The 23,049-nt window shown below is 35.9% G+C and overlaps 1 protein-coding gene across 1 annotated transcript in view; it reads right to left on the bottom strand.

Moving 5' to 3' along the window:
- The window catches only part of SNTG2 (syntrophin gamma 2), a 129,016-nt gene that overhangs the window by 8,771 nt on the left and 97,196 nt on the right, over positions 1-23,049 (bottom strand). Inside the window, exons 13-16 of the mRNA XM_051613790.1 lie at positions 20,835-20,906; positions 16,601-16,810; positions 3,976-4,068; positions 242-352 (exon numbers count right to left, since the gene is read on the bottom strand). Coding sequence (XP_051469750.1) covers positions 242-352; positions 3,976-4,068; positions 16,601-16,810; positions 20,835-20,906 — 486 coding nt within the window. The remainder of the gene's footprint in view (positions 1-241; positions 353-3,975; positions 4,069-16,600; positions 16,811-20,834; positions 20,907-23,049) is intronic.

Raw genomic sequence — 23,049 nt, 5'->3', positions numbered from 1 at the left:
CTTTCTGAAACAGTAAAACATCATCATAACACAACTCAGTAACAGGCTTCTACAAATAGCATAATAAATCTAAAGATACTACATCACTTCCGTTTACTGTGGAGTTTCTAGAGAATCAGAATAAAAAGATGACTTTGATGTGGAGGTCACCATATGCATGTGCAGTAAAAAATGGATTTTTTTATGCCTTGATAGTAATTCCACTTCATTTTCTAGTGAATGAAGAAAGGATGTTGCTTACCTTTGTCTCAATTTGTTTGGTGTCTGGATTCTGAAAAAGCAGCTTCACTCTTGTTTTCCCATCATCTGAAGAACCTTTGAGCTGAGAGAATTTAAACCTCCACAGCACGTTCTAAGGAGAAAGGAATCTGGTTAAGGACTCCGTTACACACTCTTTGCTAGAACTATAGATTCATGATCAATGTTTATCTACTAAGATAAAGCATTTGGACAGTAAACATAGCACATAACAACAGACTGGTTGCAGAGCAAATAACATTTACAGCTCCATATCATATGTGAAAGAAAAAGGTGCAATATTGATATTCACTAATCAAACAATTATTACAAATTTGCTGAAATTTAAATGTTTCAGTTGCCTACAAAATATCAAAATACACAGCAAGAGCTCACTTCTAGAAAGATTCATGAGGATATTTCTATCAGTTTCACTATGTACAAAATTACATATGATATCTCAATCTCTCACATTTCAGCTGGCTCATCTGTATATCTTGGATAATAATGTCATACAAAGATAATGCAAATCTGAATTTACTGATGTAACATGGTTTGAAATACTCAGAAACAGAATCTATAGAAATGCAAAAAAAGGTATTATTCAATGTAGTCCTACAAATCACAAAAATATGTTCTACATTGCATAGTTACTGTAATATACATAAGAATTCTAGGCATCTTGGTCTCCTACAGATTTATGCATGGCATTTTACTACTGTTAGCAAATCCTAGATTGACAGGTATATTTTAATATTTATGGAGATACTCTTTAAAACCAAATATTTTAAATTATTTTTGAAATCAATTCTGTTTTCCGTATTTAAATGAATGTTTTCTATTGATTGCCTGAAAATACAGAAATTAAAAAAAAAATACCACGTAACAACTTTCATCTAGACTTCCTGCTGATATTTCCGTAATGCCTACCGTCTTAATGGAAATTCTATGTACATGTTGAAATGTGATTCAGTCCCTGGACACTGCTGAGGAAACCCAATTTAAATACTTTGAAGGCTATTTCAGAAGCACACACAGAAATATGTTTGTTATGTTCCATTTTCCAATATACCTCATAAAAATATTTTTTTTCATGTAGACCAGTGCTACCAGTGGTCTTCAGAACTCTACTCATAGTTTGAAAGGGAAACCTTAATTGTGTTTACAGAAGGCACAAAAAGCCCGATTCCTTCTACTGCTTCCCTGCAGACATAAATGTAATTTACTTCTTACACAAATATAACAGTTGAAGAAAAAAGCCAACTATGCTACAGAATTGTGATGGTGCTTAAACTTTACCTTCATGAACACATTTTAGCTGGGTCCATAGGGCCTAATTAGACCACCTGAAAAGCATTCAAAGCTGAAATGACTTTGGATCTAAATAGTATAGATCAATGTTAGCTATTTAATAGCTAGGGTGGAGATGAGTAAGAATTTAGGAAAATTTTGGCAATCCTAGGCATCGCTGGAGTCATCATCTCTCTTAACAGTTGACACTGAATGGAATAGAAAAGTAGAAGGCTCAGGAAGACAGAAGATAATGCACACTTTGGGATGCCTTTATCTTGAATGAACAGATGGAGGTGCAAGATAGGGAAGATGCACCAACCAAGCTAACTAGTTAAAAAAAAGAGCTCTACAATCAGATATAAAGCAGCTGCAGGCCACAAGAATATGTCTGTAAAGGGCCCCAAATGATAAAAGCTGTATGAGTTAAGCTCATGATGATGCTGAAACGAACATGTATGAAATTAAGCAATCCTTTCAAGTGAGTTTAAGAATCCCCCAAAACCGTTCAAGAGAAGAGCTTTCTAAAAGACACAAATTCCTAAGGAAAAGTTCTTGCCCCTCCCCCCCCCTTTTTTTTTTGTCATTTGTAATAAGAAAACTCTTTTAATATGATTTTACAGCCTGTAAAAGAACCATTTTTAATGAGTATAGGAGCTGTTAGCCCAAAACTTGAGTCACAGGGCAGACAAGGGACTGACCTTCATTTTAATAAGCCTGCATGAACACCTGCTGTAGTGTAAGACCATTCTTTGTACCAAAAGGTGACTTTAATTTTAAGTTCATTATTTTGAAGAAAATATAAGATTCTCAGCAAAATTCCTGTGTCCCTGTTACTTGCTTGACCAGTTCAACTATCAAAAAGTGTTGGTAGGAAATAGTCTGAAAAATCTATGAGTGTTGGGCAACACGGTCAACTCCTGATGACAATTATGGGAAGTAAGATGAACTCCAGAAGCCACCCATTATTGCCTTACTCAGACTTGAGGATGCAGAGGATATCACTATCTCATATATCTTGAGATCTCCAGAATTTTTACAGTTTAGCAACAGAGTCAATCTATCTGATGCTATTCTATATTTCTCCTTAAGTAAGCAGCACAGGTTGATTTCCTTCAATCTCCTCTATCATCAATACCAAAAGTATGCACTGTGACTCAAAGTCCTATCCTTTCTATCTTGGTTCTATTGAATGCAGTAGAAGCAGGATTTTAATAATGGCTTATTTACTGAACTTGTAAAAGTATCAATAGAGAAGCTGATAATTTTAAAGGCAAGGGGACACTGAATCAATTTTCACATTTAAAAGAAACAGTCTAAACTAATGAGATTATTTTCTGTAGTTAATTTTTTGTGGCTTACAAAATGTGGAAAATTGTGCAAAAAGCACAATTTCAGAATGCAATATAACCGAGGCACTGAATGATATGCAAACATATTTCCTGAAATTTTATGCCCTGACATATGATATAATGCTTAATGCAATTACACTAAATTTTCAAATACCAATGATCTTGGTCAATATTTCTCTGGACAGAGATTTTTGCATTTTGGCCCCAAACCTCTAAATTAGTAACACAAAAAAAACTAGATCCTGTGTCAATATTTTAAAATGCAGTATATTTAATCTTAACTCATCTTAACTTAACTTGACTGAATTTTTTTAATATGTATTAAAAAAAAACCCTTTCAGTTTGGAGTTCAAGACTACATTTCAGAGGACAGACATTCCACTGTACAGTTCTATTAAGTCAGAAATATTTTTGTATTTATTTTTAGTTCTACTGGTAAACAAACGTATAAATCAATTTAGAAAAAATTAAATCAAAGTATCACTTTAAATTACATATAAAAGAGTAGACCTAAAGATCACTTGGAAGTTGGCATTTATCATAAACCGTCCCCTGTAGGCACTTTATGTATAGTCACTCTCTTTTGCAAGATAAGTGAATTTAATCTTATTGATTATGACTTTGAAATGCATTTGCCCTTGTTCTGTTTTTTTTAGACACAACCTAAATTTCTTATTATGGAAGAATAATTAATCCTATTTTATACCCGTAGCTTCAGAATAAATAGAGTCACGTTACACTTTTTTTTTTTCATGACTGGTGATCTTTTAAAAATCTTGATGATTCTTCATTACTAAGAAATCAAGTTGTCTGATAAATATAACCTTCCTTTGTTTTTATTACTTGAAAAGGAAATAAATTCATTTACATCTTTCTCCAAAATTTATCTTTACATGCTAAGGCACAAGTATAATTGTCCCTTCATAGTCCCAAACTAAGAAGATTTCAGTAATACCATATAAATAAAAATTACAGTACATTTGAGGAAGAAATAGTTGACATCAACATAATTACTGATCAAGATAAAAAATTAACATTAATCATAATATCAACAACAGTAAAACAAACCAGAGTTACCTTTTCTTTTTCCTCTTACCTTTGTTTTACTGTCAAAACAGGTAAATCCCAAAGCAAAGTCGACAGTGAAACACAGAGTATCTCCTTGCCAACTGCACATATATGTTTTAGACTGGAAAAAGAAAAGCATAATCTCTCAGAGAACAACCATCATTGTAATTTATCATATAAAAATCATATTTTGTGCATTTTTGTGTGTGTGAAGTCACTCAACTAGCAACAGTACCACTGCATTATATTATTAAATTTAAAAATTCTTAAAAACTTCTCAGTATAGGTCAGTATCAGATCTGTCATGGAATCATAGAGTTACGGAAAGGTGTGGGTTGGAAGAGGCCTTTAAACGTCATCTAGTGCAACCCGCTGCAGTGAGCAGAGGCATCTTAAACTAGGTCAGGTTGCTCAGAGCCCAGTCCAATATGACCCTGAATGGTTCCAGGGATGAGGCATCTACCACCTCTCTGGGCAACCAGTTCCAGTGCTTCACCACCCTCAGTGTAAAAAATTTCTTCCTTATATAAATTCTAAATCTACCCTCTTTTACTTTAAAACCATGATCCCTTGTCCTATTGCCACATGCCCTACTAAAAAGTTTGTCCCCATCTTTCTCATATGCCCCCTTTAATCATTGAAAGGCTGCAATAAGGTCTCCCTGGAGCCTTCTCTTCTCCAGACTGAACAACCCCAACCCTCTCAACCTTTCTCCATAGGAGAGGTGCTCCAGCCCTCTGATAATTTTTATTTCCCTCCTCTGGACCCACTCTGACAGGTTCATGTCTTTCCTGTACTGAGGACTCCAGAGCTGGACGCTTGTGCTTTATGAAATCCATTAATTTTTTTCTTCCAAGGGAGCTCTACTTTGCTCTTACTGATATTTCATGAACTGCAGTGTTGCCTCACACTTAGACATTTGTTTACATTATTTTTTGTATCTCAATATTTTCTTTAAATTCCAGAAAATTGTTTTAACACAACAAAAGCCTAGAGGCTATCAAAAGCATTAATAAATTTGCTTAAGTTGAAAATTGTCCTCTTAATTGTTTTTTAAAGGTGTTTTTTTTGGTGTGTGTTTTTTTTTTTTAATAATCTATAACTTCTCTATTAAGTAATTGTAAAGGTTTAGTCATTCCACTATTAACAAAAATAAGCATTTCTGAGATACAAAGATGAGATTTTATAAAGGACTTTGAGAGGGCAGGGAATAAAATGAATTCATTAGTACAGATTAGTATTATAATCAGCTCAACAATGACAGAGATGCATATTATCTTTGAATAAATTATTTTGCTCACTGGTGTTCAAAATTGTATTATTTGGCATTTAAAAAGATCTCAGTGATTTATATTCAATTTGAATGACATTTAAATATCCATACTTTTTATTCAGTAATTACAAGGTGGCATTAAGCTCCAGTCATAACTCATTCTCCATTTTTATCCAATTTAAAAGGTTATACTAGCTGAGCTCTGACTCAGCAAAGGAATTTTTAAAACATATTAAATTAGATGCCTCCAATGGGTAAGCATCTAATTGCTCAGCCAGAAATGGTGAATACCAAAATGAACAATTCACAAATAATTAGCCTAGAGAATTTTACAAATATTCAATATTTATAAATAATGGAGCTGGTTTGGAAATTATTTGCAGACAAATAGTAGAGATGAACAGAATATGCTGCATTTTCACTGTAAGAAACATTACAAATACTTGTTTATACTTACTAAATACTAATAGCTTCTTTACAACAGAATTTGTTTGGGTTTTGTCACATAAATTTAAAAGCCTGCCTATGGCTTTTACTTGATGGCTTTGAAGAGGTTCTCGGAGAGCTCTGTGATAAGATCCCATCCCCACTCATCAACACTAGTAGAGTGCACTATCCATTTTTGTTCTTGCCTTGGGAATAAGCTTCATGTACACTTGCAATTGTGTGACCACTCCTGGGTATCCAAAATTGTTTAGATGCAAGTTTAACATAATAAATCTAGGCTTAGCTGTCTTCTAGTGAATTTTGCAGAAAAGAATACAGCACTGCGTATTAGCCAGCTAGAGAAGTCACATCTTCAGCAAGAGAGAGGAAAAAGAATGTGCTATTTAAAATACCTTCCTTAATGACTGGAAATGAGATTTTCCAGGCTTAGGTCTAATACTAGCTTATGACAAAACTCCTGGGGATTTTAAGTAGAGGTAGACACAAATCTACAAGGTTATCAACCTTAAGATATGGATTAAAATATTTTCCCATTGTACAGCTATACCCTAACATCCATATTAATTTACATAACTCATACAAGTGTGAAAATTCAAAATGTTAGCAAATATGATATAGTGACCACCTTTGGCTTGCACTGCTCCTGACAAGATGTGAAAGTTTTTCCAGTTCTAACCCTAGTGATTCTGAGTACAATGGGGATGTAGACTGGGAGTTTAAGCCTGAGGAGATTCATCAGTCTAAGTGTTAAGAATTTAGCTGTTCAAAGGAAAGCCTCATCTGTTCTCCTGGGCTGTGAGATGGTTTAATAGTTACAATGAGAACACATATTACAAAACTACACTAGTCACCATTACTGAAACTTAGTGGGATGAATCCCATTACTGGAGCATGGCTATTGATGGCTACAGGCTTTTCAGAAGGACAGGCGAGGAAGGAGTGACGGAGCAGTTGCAGAAATGCATAGTGTGACAAGCTGTCTCTGAAGAAGAGCCACAGGTTGAAAGCTTATGGATAAGAATTAGAGAACAAGGGTAACAAAGGGAACCTTGTGGTTGGTGTCTACTACAGGCCACCCAATCAAGGAGACCCTACTGACAAAGCCTTCTTACTCCAGCTACAGGAGCATCACACTTGTGGGTTCTCATTGTGCCAGGGGACTTCAACCACCCCAACGTCTGCTGGAAAAGTTGCATGGCAAGCTGTAAGCAATCTGGGAGTCACAGAATGGTTTTGAAGGGACTTTAATGATGATCTAGTTCCAACCTCCCTGCCTTGGGTAGGGACCGCCTGCACTACACCAGCTTGCTCAAAGCCCCATCCAACCTGGCCTTGAACACTTCCAGGGAGGGGGCATCCAAAACTTCCCTAGGCAGCCTTTTCTAGTGTCTCACCACCCTCACACCAAAGAATTTCTTCCTAATGTCTAATGTAAATCTACCCTTTTTCAACTCAAAACTGTTACCCCTTGTGCTGTCACTACATGCTCTTGTAGAAAGTCCTCTCCAGCTTTCCTGTAGGCCCCTTCAGGTACTGCAAGGCTGCTTTAAGGTCTCCCCAGAGCCTTGCCTTCTCCAGGCTGAACAACCCCCACACTCTCAGCCTATCTTCATAGGAAAGGTGCTCCCGCCCTCTGATCATCTTCTTGGTCTTCCTCTGGACTCCTTCCAACAGTTCCATGTCCTTCTTATGTGGGGGACCCAGAGCTTGACACCGTATAGAGTGAAGTAGAAAGGGAGAACGACATGCCTTGACCTGCTGGCCACACTTCTTTTGATGAGCATTGACCACAACTCTGAGTGTGATTACCTATCCAGTTCTTTATTCACCAAGTCATCGATCCATCAAGTCCATGTCTCTCCAATTTAGAGACAAGGATGTTGTGCAGGACAGTGCCAAATGTTTTGCACAAGTCCAGGTAGATGACATCAGTTGCTCTTCCTTTATCCACCAATGCTGTAACCCTGTCACAGAAGGTTATCAATTTGTCAGGCATGATTTGCCCTTAGTTAAGCTATGTTGGTTGTCACCAATCACCTCCTTATTTTCCATATGCTTTAGCATAGTTTGTAGGAGGACCTGCTTCATGATCTTGCTGGGCACAGAGGTGAGACTGACTGGCCTGTAGTTTCCCCAGTCTTCCTTTTCTCCCTTTTCAAAAATCACATAAATTAATATCTTCCATGACTATACACACATCTTGGAACATGTAGAAGGTAATCAGTATTGAAGGCCCGGTTACTTACCTCTTAATGGAAAAAAGCAGAAAGGCTTCTTTCATGCATATCCATATGCATCCAGAATACATATTGCTCACTGTATTCAAATTATTCACTTATTGACTTTAAGTTAAAACATGTGCTATGCCTCTGTCTGGAAATGATGTCATCAATATACTGAATGCTAAAATCTGAATGAAGCTTTGACTTTGCTTCGTATTTGCACTTAAATTAAATTAACATTACTTTAAAAATCTAATTAATGTATTTCTGGAATATTGTTTTCTGAGACAACTAATATTTTTTATATGTAAAATAACACAACTGATGAGAACACAAGTCGCTGTTTTTTTTTTTTCAGTAACAGCAGTACCTACTCCATATATTATAAACACCCATAATAATCTGATTCTGGTCTTTCCCTTTTTTATAGTTAACTACCAATGAACAAGCTAAGAACAACAGTGCATGTGTTTAGCATGTTTAATTTAGTGATGAACCCAAAAATCTATTAAAGTTAACAGCAAAGCTCTTTTGAGTTATTCATTATGTAAAAAACATAATTAATGCCATATGCAGATCAAAATTAAGTGACTAAAAATCTCAAACAGAGAAACCAGAAAATCCCAGAACTGAGCACTTTTCCCTACTAAACCTGTTGACTTTTCAACAAAGTCCATGATCTCATAAAGACTTAATAAAGTTATCTTTATACAAGTAAGGGGTAAGGCAGAATTCTAATAGGCAAAATGTATATTAAGTGATCTGTTTGTCATGCTCTATTAAACTGGAGTTTAACATTATAATTGAATTGCATTGAATTTAAAGAGCTTTCCCTAGAAATCAATTATTGATCAACATTTCAATCATATTAACAGAAGACTACAGGATTGCCAAATTGAACTGATGAAATTATAGTATCATCTAAGTATCATTAATACTTGTTTCTTCTTATTCTGAAAACAAATCCCACCTCATATTACATTTAACATATTTTTTTTCAATCTTTCTGTTAGTGTGGGCATCTGTAAAAACTGGGAGGAAGTTGGTAGGACTTATCAGAGGAACTTAAATGCCTGAAACAGAGAAGGATCTAAATGATATGCTCTTCTATTATGCATTTGAAATAACACAATGCACAACAGCATTTAAAACACAGCGAGGATGAGATAAAAATAGACCAACAGAAGTCAGTTTGGAACAAGATTTTTTTCATGAAGACTTTATACAGCAGCTTTATACAAGCATACAGGAGTGAAAGTAGTAAGGTTGATTAATGCATCAAATCTATTTACCAAAACACAGAGTTTGGTAAAAGACTTAATAGAGGACCAACTAGGTCAAGAATGAGCTTCTTCTGAATTCCACTTTTAGCATAAAATATCCAAGTATAATGTGGCAATGAAGATAAGAGCAACCAGAATTGTCATGGTTGTACTGAGAAATGCGTCTAAGCTTACATACAGAGAGTGTACTAGGAAGCATACAGAAGTAAACCCCTTGATCCTGAAGACAGCCTGCAAAATCTTCAACAATACTTTCACAGACAATTCCTTGTACTCAATAGAAATGTTTTTTAAACTCTCTGAAATACCCAAAGAGTTGAATTAAAAATGCACATACTTAGGCTTTCTCATATTTAAAAAATCTGATTGTTATTTTAGGATAAAAATTTGATATAACGTGTTGGTTTTTTTAAAGCAAAACTTTCAGAATACATTTATAAAGTGCATTGAAACCATTCTCACTCTGACATATGACAAATGACCATGAAATCTGACATTCACCAAAAGCATGAGAGTTTTCAGAAATTTCATCCAGAACAGACTTTCAAAGCTCAGGTGTATTTCTGTTCCAGATAACTGTGCCAAACAATCAGTAAAACAATTTCTGTGAGTGTGTATGAATGAAAACCATCTTCACTTAAAAAATGTGGCAGATCCACTTTCTGCCTTTAAGGAATTCATGTCACAGCTGAAATGTTACAGAACCTTGACAAATATGGATAGACAAAATTAAAACAATGCAGATCTGAGTTAAAATCTGGTACATTCCTTCAAGATCTGCAGTTGCTGCCACAGAAGGAATTGCATCTCATGCACTAAGATCACTTGTTTTTAACACACTTGACTAGGTAAGATGAAAGTATTAGTATAAAAACCTACATTATCTTGTAAAAGGCGGTGCTGTTATCTGATATTTCAAGAAGACATTATGCCTTTTTTTTCAAAACTTTGATGCATTAATTGTTGCTTGCAAAACAGAAAAGGAATTGATTGATTGTATTTGTTTTAACTACTGATTCTTTTTTTTAGGAATTCTAATCATGGTGTTTTAGCAGCACAATATTTGTGGAAAGAAAAATGAAATGGGAATCCTATAGAAACAAAGCTCCAGGGCTGCATGCACAATTATTTCCAATAATTATTTTTGCATTTATCAAGGAACAGACATATCAGCAATCAACTCTGAGCCACAATGAGGCAGTCTGGCTTACACATTCAGCATTAAGAATCTCACTTTAGGGAATGGTTTGTTGTTAACTCTTAGGAAAAATACATAGATGCTAAAAATGCATACAGAAAGATAAAACATCCACTGAAGCAGATACATGTTAACTGAAATACAGATAAAGAAAACATATATCATACATGCTTCATGCATTTATGTTCATCATAAACTGTTCTTGGGTTTCCAATAATGTTTACATGACATGGATTTAAGTGAAATACTGTTACAACATTTATGAATATTTTTCTTTTTTTGTTATTTTTGCAGGGTTTATTTGTCTGTCAAGATATGTCACTGAGTTGCTGAACAAAATGGAAATAAATTAACTAGAAGGACTTAACTTTAAGCACAGAAAATAAACATGCAGCAAAAGTTCATGATTATTCTGTTATGACTGAGTGGAATCCAACTGCAGGTCAATTTTAATTTTTGTGATAACTCATACTAAACAATTTTTAAATTATTTTTATTTTTTTCCAAACAAAGGAAATGGCTTCATGAAACTAGGTTATTCAGAGGTATGAGGATTCAAAAGAGCTTGAAGCATCTGTGTCACAGCTGGAAACACAAAGGGAAAACTTTCTTTTGAGTTTAGAGGTTGCTAGATAAATGAGAAGAATGTGTCACCATGTCTCCTCACCATACACCAACTGCAGGTATTTTGGAGACACTCCAGTAGATTACTTTTCCCTTGCATGGTTTTTTCTGTCTCCTGAGAGCTCTTCCATCTTGTGAATCAGACTCTTCTTCTGTGTTGCCATCCATGTGGTTTAGTGGTAGAATTGGCAGTGCTAGGTTAATGGTTGGACTTGATAATCTGAAGGCTCTTCTCCAACCAAAATGATTCTATGATTCTATGTAACAAGTACAAAGCTTCAAGATGTCAAAACAGTCCAACTTTTCTATGGCAAAAATCTATTACTGTCACTCTTTCCTGTGTCTTTTACCAAATACTATTGCAATGTCATTGTCCATCCTCTTATTGAGCAAGACTGAGGACCCGGAGATCCAAATCATCCTATTGACATGTTTCTGCATTAATTTAACAATTATACCCAAGATTCAGATGAGTGAAGATAATTTCCTTTGGAAAGGATAAGTTGAGGGCAAGGGAGAATGCTGAGAAGGGAACTTAAAAAAGATAACATTGAAAAAATGTGGAATAAAATCCCATAGTCCTGACAAGACTACTCTGAAGGGTCAAAGAATTAGTAAGAGATCTGGAAAATGTGTTAGCCTTTGAAGATTGTCTACACTGTAAAAAAACTTTAAAAAAGAAAAAAAAAAAAAATAAAATGATTTCATTTGGAATTGTTAATTGGTCTTGCTCTGTTTAAGGATGTTTCTGCTGAGACAGAGAGACTTGCTGGGACTTTTGGGAGATGATTAAACTTCTAGTTACTACTGAGAGGACTTCACTGCCTCTCCTCTCTCTTGCAATGCTGACTTTTATTACCAATCTCATAGAATTACTTTTTAATAGCACTTTTTTGTCCTTTCAACTGCCTTCCCACCCTACTTCTGTTGCATTCTTAACACTCCCATCTGTCCATACTATGCAATTGGAAACTACATTTTTCTCTAGGAAGAAAACAAAGATTTCTAGCACATGGATTTAACTAATCTTGCTTGCTATCATTGTTGTACATAGATTCGTTTCATCAGGGTCAGTGATTTTCAGTTTCTCAGTAGACTCCTTTTTGCAAACAGTTGCAGCTTGAAATACGCTTTTAAGATTGCTGAAAGAGGAACAATATTGTGAGGGAGGTTTCTTCCTGCTTTAATGCATTCTGTCTGTCATTTAACACTGCTGCCATTTTCAGAAGAAATCCATACAACTAACACACAACACGGGCAGATAAAATTCAAAAAGCACTTTTGTATATACCCTTACACTTTAGCTGGTGTGGTAGTTTGCAAAGGTAAGCAGGGTGAGTGGGCAGGTGAGCTCGGCTGGAAGTCCTCACCCTCCTAGGAAAAAATCCAGTGATGGTCTCCACTTGGTCCAAAAGCCACGGTCAAAAGAACTGTGGCCACCCAGATCGACCTTTCTTGAAAATACGCAGTTGTTCAGGTGTCAGGCTGTGTGGGAGGTCTGAGCCTGTTGCTCTTGCCGGAGGACAACAAAGACAACACCAGTGTGCGCTGCGACCAGGTAAGTGATCTGCTCAGCCTTAAAGGACCTTAAAGAGGAAGTGGATAGATTAAGGGCTACCTGTGAATGTGAAAGGGGAATATACTGGTGGAGCCATGCCCTACCATCCTTCGGGAAAAGGCAGCTGCTAGAGGCTCCACAACAGATAGAGGATCCTCTGCCCTCTTGTCACCAGGCTGAAAGAGGGAACCTAAGAGATGATTATGGCGAATGGAATCTGGTTTCTGCTCAGGGCAGCAGGCGAATGCCCTCCAGACCTTCCGCACCTTCCCAGGTGTCCCTACAAAACAGATACGGGGCTCTGGAGATAGAGGACAAGGGAAACAAGGATGTTGATAAAGCCCCATGCAGGGAATTGCAAGGCCTAAAAGATGCAACAGAACCAACAGCACACAGCAGATACTGCAAAATGAAACGACATGTGCTTGTAGTGGGAGACTCCTTGATAAAAGGCATTGAAGCGCCCATCTGCAGACCTGACAGGGAATCACATGAGGTATGCTGCCTTCCCAGAGCTAAGGTCTGTAATGTTGCTGAGATGGTGCCACAACTTGTCAAGACCATGGACTACTATCCTCTATTACTGTTTCATATGGGCACAAACAACACCGTAAGACCAAACTTAGAATCAAGAAAGACTTAAGGCTGTAGAGGAGAAAGTCAAGAGTTACGGTGCCCAAGTTGTCTTTTCTTCAATATTACTGGTTCAGGGATTGGGGGCAGTCAGGAACAGACTCAAACTGGTAAGCAGGCACAAGTGGGGTCCTCCAGGGATCGATATTGGGCCCTATGCTCTTTAACATCTCCAGAAATGGCCTGGATGTTGGGATCGTGACACCCTGATGAAGTTTGCTGACGACATCAGGATGAGTGGAGAGGTTGAAACTCCAGAAGGGAGAGTCACCCTCCAGGATGACCTGGACAGGCTGGAGGAGTGGGTTAGCAGGAACCTTACGAAGTTCAACATGAAAAAGTGCAAGGTCTTGCCCTTGGAACACATAACCCAGGAGTGCAGTTCAGCCTGGGATTCACCTGGCTGGAGAACAGCCCTGTGGAAAGGGACCTGGGGGTCTTGGTGTATAACAGGCTCAACACGAGTGAACAGTGTGCTGCAGTGACAAAGAAAGCCAACAGGATGCTGGGCTGCATCAACAAGGGCATCACCAGCAGAGATAAAAAAGTCATCATCCCACTCTCCTCGGCACTTGTCAGACCACACCTAGAGCCTTGTACTCAGTTTTGGTCCCAGCTCTACCAAAAGGATGTGGACAGGCTGGAGGGGGTCCAGAGAAGGGCCACAAGGATGATAAGAGGACTGGAGAACCTGACATATGAGGAGAGGCTAAGAAAAATGGGTTTGTTCAGCCTTGAGAAAAGAAGGCTTCGGGGAGACCTTATTACAATGTTTCAGTACTTAAAGGGTGGCTACCAAGAAGATGGAGACTCCCTATTTTCAAGGAGTCACACAGAAAACAAAGGGGTAATGGGCACAAGTTGCTCCTGGGGCGATTCTGATTGGATACATGAGGTAAATTTTTCACCATGAGGACAGTCAAACATTGGAATAGTCTCCCAATGGAAGTGGTAAATTCTGCCACACTTTACAGTTGTTTCAAGTCTCAGCTTGACAGGGTGTTGAGCCATCTCATATAAACTATAGTATTACCTAGAAAGGTTGGACCAGATGATCCTTGAGGTCTTTTCCAACCTGGCATTCTATGATTCTATGATTTTTTTTCATAAAATGTGTAAGGACAGAATATTCTCATAAATGCAATTCTTACAGAAACACAATAAAGTAAACAACAACTCTATCAAAGATAAGATCCTAATGACACTCAACAGTAAACAGAACAATGTAACATTTAAATAAGAATGGCTGAAATTATATAGTGCAATCCAACATTTGCGTGAATCTTGCCCCATCATTTACAGATAAAATTAATTTATGAATGAAAACAAATGAACTGCAATTATGGTCCTTCACCAAAAGCAACCATTTTTATGGACAATCTACCCTATCAGTGACAACCTTCAATATTCTGGATACTGAAATGCCAGTTAGTTCTCTATGGCTTGAAATCTATGTAATGTTAAGTTGCACCTCAGTCATGCTGCTCTTGATATCCTTTTGAAGAGAAGAGTATTCAAAGCAGCATTTATATTTGGCAGGAAGAAAGAAAACAATAGTGTCTAAAGATTTTTCACTGCTGGAGAGTGACTGCTGGAGCACTTTGCATGCTACTGACATAGTGGTTTACAACAAACTTGAAGGCATGCAACTGACTGAGTGAAAATTAAGATATGGAAACACACAAATGGAGACTTCAGCACTGTAATCAGGATTTTAACTGAATGCCTCTCCTGGAGGTTCCAGATAGGTTAAAACACAGCTGGAAGAAATATTAATGTCTTTTCAGTCATATGGGTGTAGAAAATTATTGTATTCGAATGACAAAATATCATTCCACAGGCAGACTCATTCTTTAAATGTTAGGGTGTAAAAGAACAACAAGTTTTGAAATTTAACAATAAATACTTCAGAACTTGAACCAGATACAGAACCAGCTAATCTCCAGACTTGTTATGATTAAATTTAATTAAATATTATCTGCTTTTTATATGGATAATAAATATGACAATGGAATGGTTGGTCAAACACTTATATCATGATTTATCAAAGAGTTAATGTGAGAAAATACTTCATGCATATTCAATCTGCATTATTAAGCCCTCCCCAATGCTGAACAGTTTTTCAGGAAGAACAATTTTTTTTCCTAAAAACTTTGTTCCTTCTCAGAAGAGCAGAATCAACAGCATCACCATTACTAAATATTTTTTTACCCTATGAGGTGCAAAGAGACACTTAGAAAGGTTCCAAGCCCCTGCAAACCCCGTTAGAATCCCAGAGATTTGGAAATTTCAAAAGGGTGATCAACACCTGTGCTAGAACTCCTTCTCCTTGCAAGCTGTGCTAATGCAGTGCTGGGATCCAGTGCTCTCTCTATTGTAAACATCTTTAGGTGGTCCCTGCAAACCCAAACATACCAGAACAAGCTTGCATTTGTGCTAAACTGTGTAAATATGTTTCTAATTGGAGAAGGTCTATACTCTTAATTTGTAACTAGGTCCACTAGTCTAGTTCACTTTGTGGTATGGATGTAGATGTTCAGCAAATAACTTGTTTATGTAACAGTAAAGAGATGCTTAAATTGCAACTTAAATAAAAATCAGTTTATCTTCTCTGCCTTCATTCCACAAAATATCTCCTTCACAATGAAGTATCTGATTTGGTATAAACAATTCTTTGGACTCAACTCCCTGATTCTAATGGGAGCGTGGTCACCACAATGCTAATGGACACCCACATTTAGACATCTATACCAGGAATCTTGATCTTAAATTTAAAGCAACCTAACAGGAAATACAGTCTCAGATCTGAGAAAATAATTGACTTGAGACAATTTCACCAGCCAGCAGAAAGTGATACCCTGCGGTTCAATTTTGAGAATTAAAGACTATCATAGACTTTCCTCCCACTTTTACACTGAGTCTGCAAACTCTTCCAGTGTTATCAAGGACAATCTCAAGTTACAATTAACAATTTAAGAGCAAAATGCTTCTTCTTTGAAAACAGAACCATTATGTAATAGGTATTTACCCTCTGTGAGTGAAAAAATAAACGTTCTGGAAGAAAATGTTCAAGGTGGGCTAAACTTCCACAGAATATATTTTTGAGTGGTAAAACGTATTCATTTTCAGTCTGTTATAATCCAGGTCATCTTACACATTACTAACTTCCAATTTTCAAACTATCATAACATGCTCACAGACTGTGATTACATAGTCAGTGACATACAAATATTGATGTCATGATGAAACTTTCAGTGTATTAAAATGTACTCAGATCCTTAGCCATGGAGCACATCAATTTGATGCAATTATTAAACATAAACATTATCTAAATATGTGTTTGGTTTTTGTTTTGTTTTGGCTTGTTTTTTTTACAGATGAAATGGTTCCAGGATTTAAAATATTCATTACTTACCCCTGTTCTTTGAACTTCCAAGAAAATTGCTCTTTGAAATGACTTCTCCCACACTGCTAACTCGCTGCCCAGTTCCACATTGAAATAATGACTCTTGCCATGTCCAACCATAACACTGAAACAATATGGCCTCTGGTCTTCAAGATCAAAGTCCTGATGAATACCTAAATACAAGTTTGCTTGCAGCCAGCAATCATCAGCAAGCCAGAGCTGAAAGACATGTTTCAGTATGTGATTCTTCACCTAGCAAAAGCAAACAGTTAAAGCAACACTGTCTTCTGTAAGTGATGGGTACTTGGGTGACATATTAATAACTACCTTGAAGAAATGTTCTGAAAGTTAACTAATAATTTCAAAGACAGCTACTCTCTCTGCTTCTTATTCACTTTACCCTCTATCATGTAAACTGAGGTACTTCTGCACTTCCAAAATGCTGTCAAAGTTACCTAAGCAATACATACATAATTTCAAAGGAGTTTGTAGCAATATATTGTTTACAGTGAAAAGGAAGGAAATCCCTGATTTGTTTGAATACAAGAGCTGTGTGCCAGCTTTACAGGAGAATTTGACTACTTCATTCTAATTAGGTTCCAATATGCTAAACATCATGGAATGCAGTAATTCATTGAGCACCCAAGGGATAATTCTGGAAATTACTAGGTGAGCTTTCAAATGTCCCCTAATAGCTGCCAATGGTGCTCGGCAGCTACAAGGGGAGTGAAGTGAGATCCTGCCATCACTTTCAAGATGAAGAAGAAAAACTTTGCATTAGTCTTTCATAATTAACGTAACAGAATGTTTTCTAAATGAAAACAAATTCTAACAAAAAACTTGCCTAATCTTTCAATACTTGATTGAGTAGCATAAATATTGAGAAAAAGAAAACAAACAAAAAGCTACTGCTACTGGTTTGAGGGGGCTCAGGCTAATTTTATGGTACCAGTCTGATATCCACTTTTTAGTAATGAAAAGCAAAGGCTCCACTAGCACACCCTCCTCTGTGTACTGCTCTCATACAAATAGGATCAAAAATACTCAGATGGGGAATGAAAATTTTGCTTGTAATGGTAAATGACTGACTGAATAACATAAACTGGCAAATGTAACCTGATGCAATTTACTCAAGTCTAGTCTGTTAAGCTATGGATGTTTTGTGGGGTACCTCAGAAGCAGCAAATAATGTCACCAGCTACCTGAGAACAGTCTTAAGGAAATTCATACTTATTTTATGACTCTCTTTTGGACTGGTGAAAAGGGAGCTGAACAAAGTACCTTTGTATCATCTGATGTTCAGCAGCCATGGACAGACAGATATTACACCTACCTCTGCTTCAAGACTCTATACTGCTCATCCTAGCTCACAGAATACCATATTAATATTTTTTATTTTGTATGTGAAAATGTAATGTGTGAAATGCCAGGAAATAATGTTTTTAAGACAGGTGACTTTTAAAAATGTATATAAAATTCTCACTCCTAAAAAATACAGGTTTTAGTAACAGTGCCACTTAATATGAAGTATAAGGCAAGTTATAGGAAGAAACATATGAGATAAAAGATATCACATTTTCAACCATCTGGTTGTTACCACTCCATGTCTACAAATATGCAAGTACATTATATATTGATGAATTTTAATTCACATAGCCGCATATGCATGTTTGTGTATGCAAGTGTGCAGTTATATGTATGTATACACACACGCAAATATAAAATTAGCAAACATTTTCTTTTAAAATGCTGTTTCTATATTGGATTCTTATTTTCCATGTTCCATTCTTGTGTCATAAACACAGATGAGAAAATTAGGTGAGTGCACCTCATCTTACAATCCATCTTTCGAGAGAAGCTACAATAGCACTTGGCACCACAGCTTTGCACTATTTCTAACCAGCTTCTGAAAATCCTTAAGAACACCTTCCCTAAATGTCAGTTTTTACAACTTAAACTCATCTTTCAGTCTGCAATTTGGAAAACTTGATCTCTTAAGATGTTTTGGCTATCTTTTTGGATTTGCTCAGTTTGCCTCATTCTCATTTATACCCAAGCATCTACAGAAAAGAGGATAAAGTGTTGAATTTGAGCTTTTGCATTTTAGCTAATGTACTCATGAAGAGTACATTGGTAATTTAGCTTTCATTTATTAAAATGTCAAGAACATTAAAGAGCTGAATCTTGGGTAGTTTATTTCCCACTTATTTTTCTTAATGAGAAAGTATCACAGAATTTGCTTTAAGGATAGATTGCCTTTTACATTACCAGAATATTTGAGGAAGGACTGACTTTCAAATCAGTGCTAATATTTCAAGGAGAAAAAAAACAAAGCCCAAACCATAGCAACATCTTTTCAAAAGTCATAATGAGTATCTATTTCACTGCTGCCTGACTTATTTATCAGGAAAATTAAATTTAAAAAAAAGATTAAGGAGACAGAACAAATAATCTGGGACAGAGCCTCTGCTCTTTGCTGCTGTCTCAGTGATGGGCAGGACCTGAAGTTGCCCACATGTACCCACTCAGCTGTAGACATGATCACACTGAAATAATGCTATGCCTGCAAAAGGGTGCTGTGTCTGGCAGCCTGCACCTTGGAACTGAGCTCAAGTCCAAAATTCCAGGATTGCTGTTCTCGTGGCAAGGCACTGTCCAAGACCTCTTTCTATCCCCGCTTTTGCCAGGGAAGGGAATCTTTTTCCTCTGCCCAGGGACAGCAGGTTTACAAGAGAGAAAATACAGGCAGTGTTGGGCTGCAAAACTGACAGCTGACATCAGTGGAAGTTCTTTCAGCAGCCACTTAATGGGACTGACAATACCATAAAATGTTGACATCAGCTCATGTTTGAGAGCCATTTTCTTTTAGATTTCTGTCAAGTTCTGTGTTCTCCTTGCTCTGTTGGTTTTAATTAAAATAATCATCTTTTCAATTCATCATATTTTTTTTGAAGTCACAGCCAACAAAATTAGTGTAGGAAACATGCCCATGTTGTTGAAAGTCGGTTTGGGACAAATAGTTTGATCCCTCAGAACATGGAAATAACCTGTCACCTCATTCCTTGAAGAATTTGGTTACTTAGTGCTACAGAGAACTCCCCTCTATGCTGACCAGGGCAGTAAAGGGGAATGCAGTGTTATTGTCTGGTCTATGAATTTTTTCCCTTTGTAAATTGTCCTGGATAACTGTGTTGCATGAGAAAAAAAAATAATAAAAAAATGAAAAAAACTTGAGCTCTCCTCCTCTGTTGCAATGTTAAGTCAGGATGTGTACGGGTAACAGAGCAACAATCTTCCTTTTCCACAACATTAATACATGGTGAAAGGAAAAATAGCAGAGAGCAGCACAGCAGCTGGAGAAAGTAAAGATGATTTGTAATTTTTTAGTGAAAGAGAATTTTATCTGAAAAGACTGTTCTTTGTGGTTCATTCGGGTTATTTTCCCCCGATAATATGTTTGCTTTTACTGTCTAGGTTCTCATCTAGTCTGACTTCATCTATAAAACAGTTTTTGATTAGCTAGTTCAGAATTAAATTAATCTATCTGATGAAAGTATCTTCTCTAAGTCAATTATTTAAACAGACTGCTAGGGTTTTGCCCAAAATCCTTGCTTGGGACAAGCTAAACAGAAAACATGACACTGTTCCTAGCTGATGGAAAAAAATAATTCTGTGGTATACAAATGCCCCATGTTGCCCTTCGTAAGGTAAAACGACTATAGTATTTGCAAATTATACATGATCTAAAAAAGACATAATTTTATACTGCTCATTACTGACATAAAATAAAATTACCTTTGTATAGATTGGGAATAACAAAAGCATTCTTCATCACATTCACATAAAAATCTAAGCCACAAATAAAAAAAGCAATATCCAGCTTAATTATGCTTAGTTGTGTGTTTCACCTGTATTTTGCAAGACCAGGTCTAACACTGGAAGATTTCTTCAATGTGGAAGCATTTTAGTAACTTACTCATGTGGAACTTAATCAATTTTTCATATTCTTTTATACTTGCATAGCTAATGAACTAGCCATTACAAAAGGTTTGGGGTTTTTTGTTGTGGTTTTTTTTGTTTGTTTGTTTTGGTTTTTTTCTTTGTTTTGTTTTGTGTTTTTTTTTAACAACAGATGAAGTATTTGTTAGTTACTGCTACTAAAAATAAACTTAAGCTTATCCGTAACAGGAAAAGACAAACTTTATTTACTAAATAATATCACTGTAATTATTAGGAAACCTACCTTGTGAATTTTAAATAGAACCTCACAGAGGTTATAGACTTTTTCAGCTCGTACCCAGTCTAGTGTGCTTACCTACAACATCAAAAGAAAATATTAACAACTCAGTCTTTATTCTAAAGTCATGTACAGGTGAAAAAATTGAAAAATATTTCACCCGTCATTATTTGTCTGGATGATCTAAATACAGGCACATTACTACATTTAATATCCAGCATCTATAAAAGACTGTCAAGTACCATTCAATTTTTACACAAAGAGCATCTACCAGAGTCTTACCATAATGAAAAGATATTACATAATTTCATTGTTTTTTTCACTATTAATACAATAGTGTTATGGAAACCTCTTTGTAATCTGTGGTGAGTTACATACATAATATTTATTATTTATTCTCCAGCATGCTGGGAATCCAGAGTCTCAAAGCCAGAGTGATTCAGCTTCATATCTCAATTTAAAACAATCAACAGACCAAGATGCCTTCCTAAATTCAGATTTGAATTTACAAATTGGACACCAATGCATTCATATTTATATTAAAAGCTGAAAAGTACTGTGTGACTGCAATCTTTGAAATTAAGAAGAATGTAAACTGTGTGCTTAATAATGAATAAATTTCTTGTTTTCTTTGATTTCATTGCCCTGCTGCCATGATAGGCTTTTAAAATGTGATAGTCAGAATGATAATTGAAATTTTTCCCTAAATTCTAGTTCATTACATAATGTGATTATCAGTTTTCTTTTAAAAACAGTACACAGCCTACATAATTCAAGGGGAAAAAGAAGAACCTATACATAGGAAAAACATCAGGGGAGCAAGCATTATTTTGAGTATATATTTTAAAGCAAAATCCTAGCTCTTGGGAAATACACAGGAATAGGAATGGCTGCATAGATATACAAAGAATTTGTCTCGATTGTAACTCTAAAGCTTTCAGCATTTGGAAACGAGTGTTTTGGTGACTCTAGTAGCAACCTGGATCTTTTAAAATTCTATGGCCGATGTACCTTTCTCCTGTTCCTGCTTCTCTCCCAAAAGGAAGAAAGTAGGAAATTCAATTAAATTATTTAGCTAAGGCAAATTTTTTCTGTAAAACATCTGGCTTCTGTGGATGAAACTTAACTAGGAAAAAACAGTGAAATTCAGTAACATTCTTTTTCTTTGTATGCACGGTAGCACACAGTTCACCTATAATAATAAATCTCATTTCTAATGTTTTTAATTCAGAACAACATCCTTTTTTAAAGTTGATTTTCCAGCTCTTATAAATTCATTAAGCAAAATGGTAATGAAATGGTGAAAATCCAAAACATTGCAATGCTTAAGAGCAGACTGATGTGACTTCTACTGTTATTAAATGTTATTTCAGAGAGTGCTGTTGGAAGAGCAATGTGAATTTGTTAATTTCTTTGCAATGTTATCTGCTTTTACATCCACTTCAATGGAAACTAATGAATATTATTGTTGAGTAGAATCTACAGCTATGTGCTTTAAAGCAGTGTTTCAGAATTCACGTGAATTATTTCTTACTGTGGAAAGCATCCCATGTAAATTTAGGCATCAGAAATATCTAATCATAACAGCTTAATCTAATTCTAAATAATCTACTGTTAATTTCAACATATTGGAAAGAAAAAAAAAGAGAACTAATGGCAGTGCTTTCTCCCAGTTTTTCTAACTTTAGATGAGATCTTCAACTTCTAGATGATTAAACTTAGATGAGATGAATCACCTATTGCAAATAGGACTGAAGACATATAGAAGAGAACGTTCTATTACCACATCTTTTTGGAATATAAAGGGACCTTTATGCTAGGGTTCTCCATTTGATGGCTTTTATATTTAACAATAAAATAACAAACATCACTTGAATACAATTCATGTTAAAGCGTGTCATATACTTTGTCTTTCTGTTTTATTATAAGCAATTTCTCATAATAAATTAAAGCTCGAAATATTACATATTACAAGCTACCTTTGAAAGTACTTAGTCCTACTTTAAAGGAATTTTGTCAAACATAAATCTAATGTTAGCTGGTTTAGAAGATGAATTTAAAGCTATTTTGGATATTATGCCTGTCCTCCCACCGCTTCATAAAATGTTGCAATTTTTTCTCATACGTTTCTAACTTTTATATTTCTGTTACTCTTCACCTTCTAATAAGATTCACTCAATTGAGTTTTGCTTTATAATTCTTGCCCAGAGTAAGCATGTTG

Source organism: Apus apus, chromosome 3, assembly GCF_020740795.1.
Source record: "Apus apus isolate bApuApu2 chromosome 3, bApuApu2.pri.cur, whole genome shotgun sequence".
Classification (NCBI taxonomy): domain Eukaryota; kingdom Metazoa; phylum Chordata; class Aves; order Apodiformes; family Apodidae; genus Apus; species Apus apus.
The sequence above is the reverse complement of the archived record's forward strand: the minus strand, read 5'-3'. Positions and strand labels throughout refer to the sequence as shown.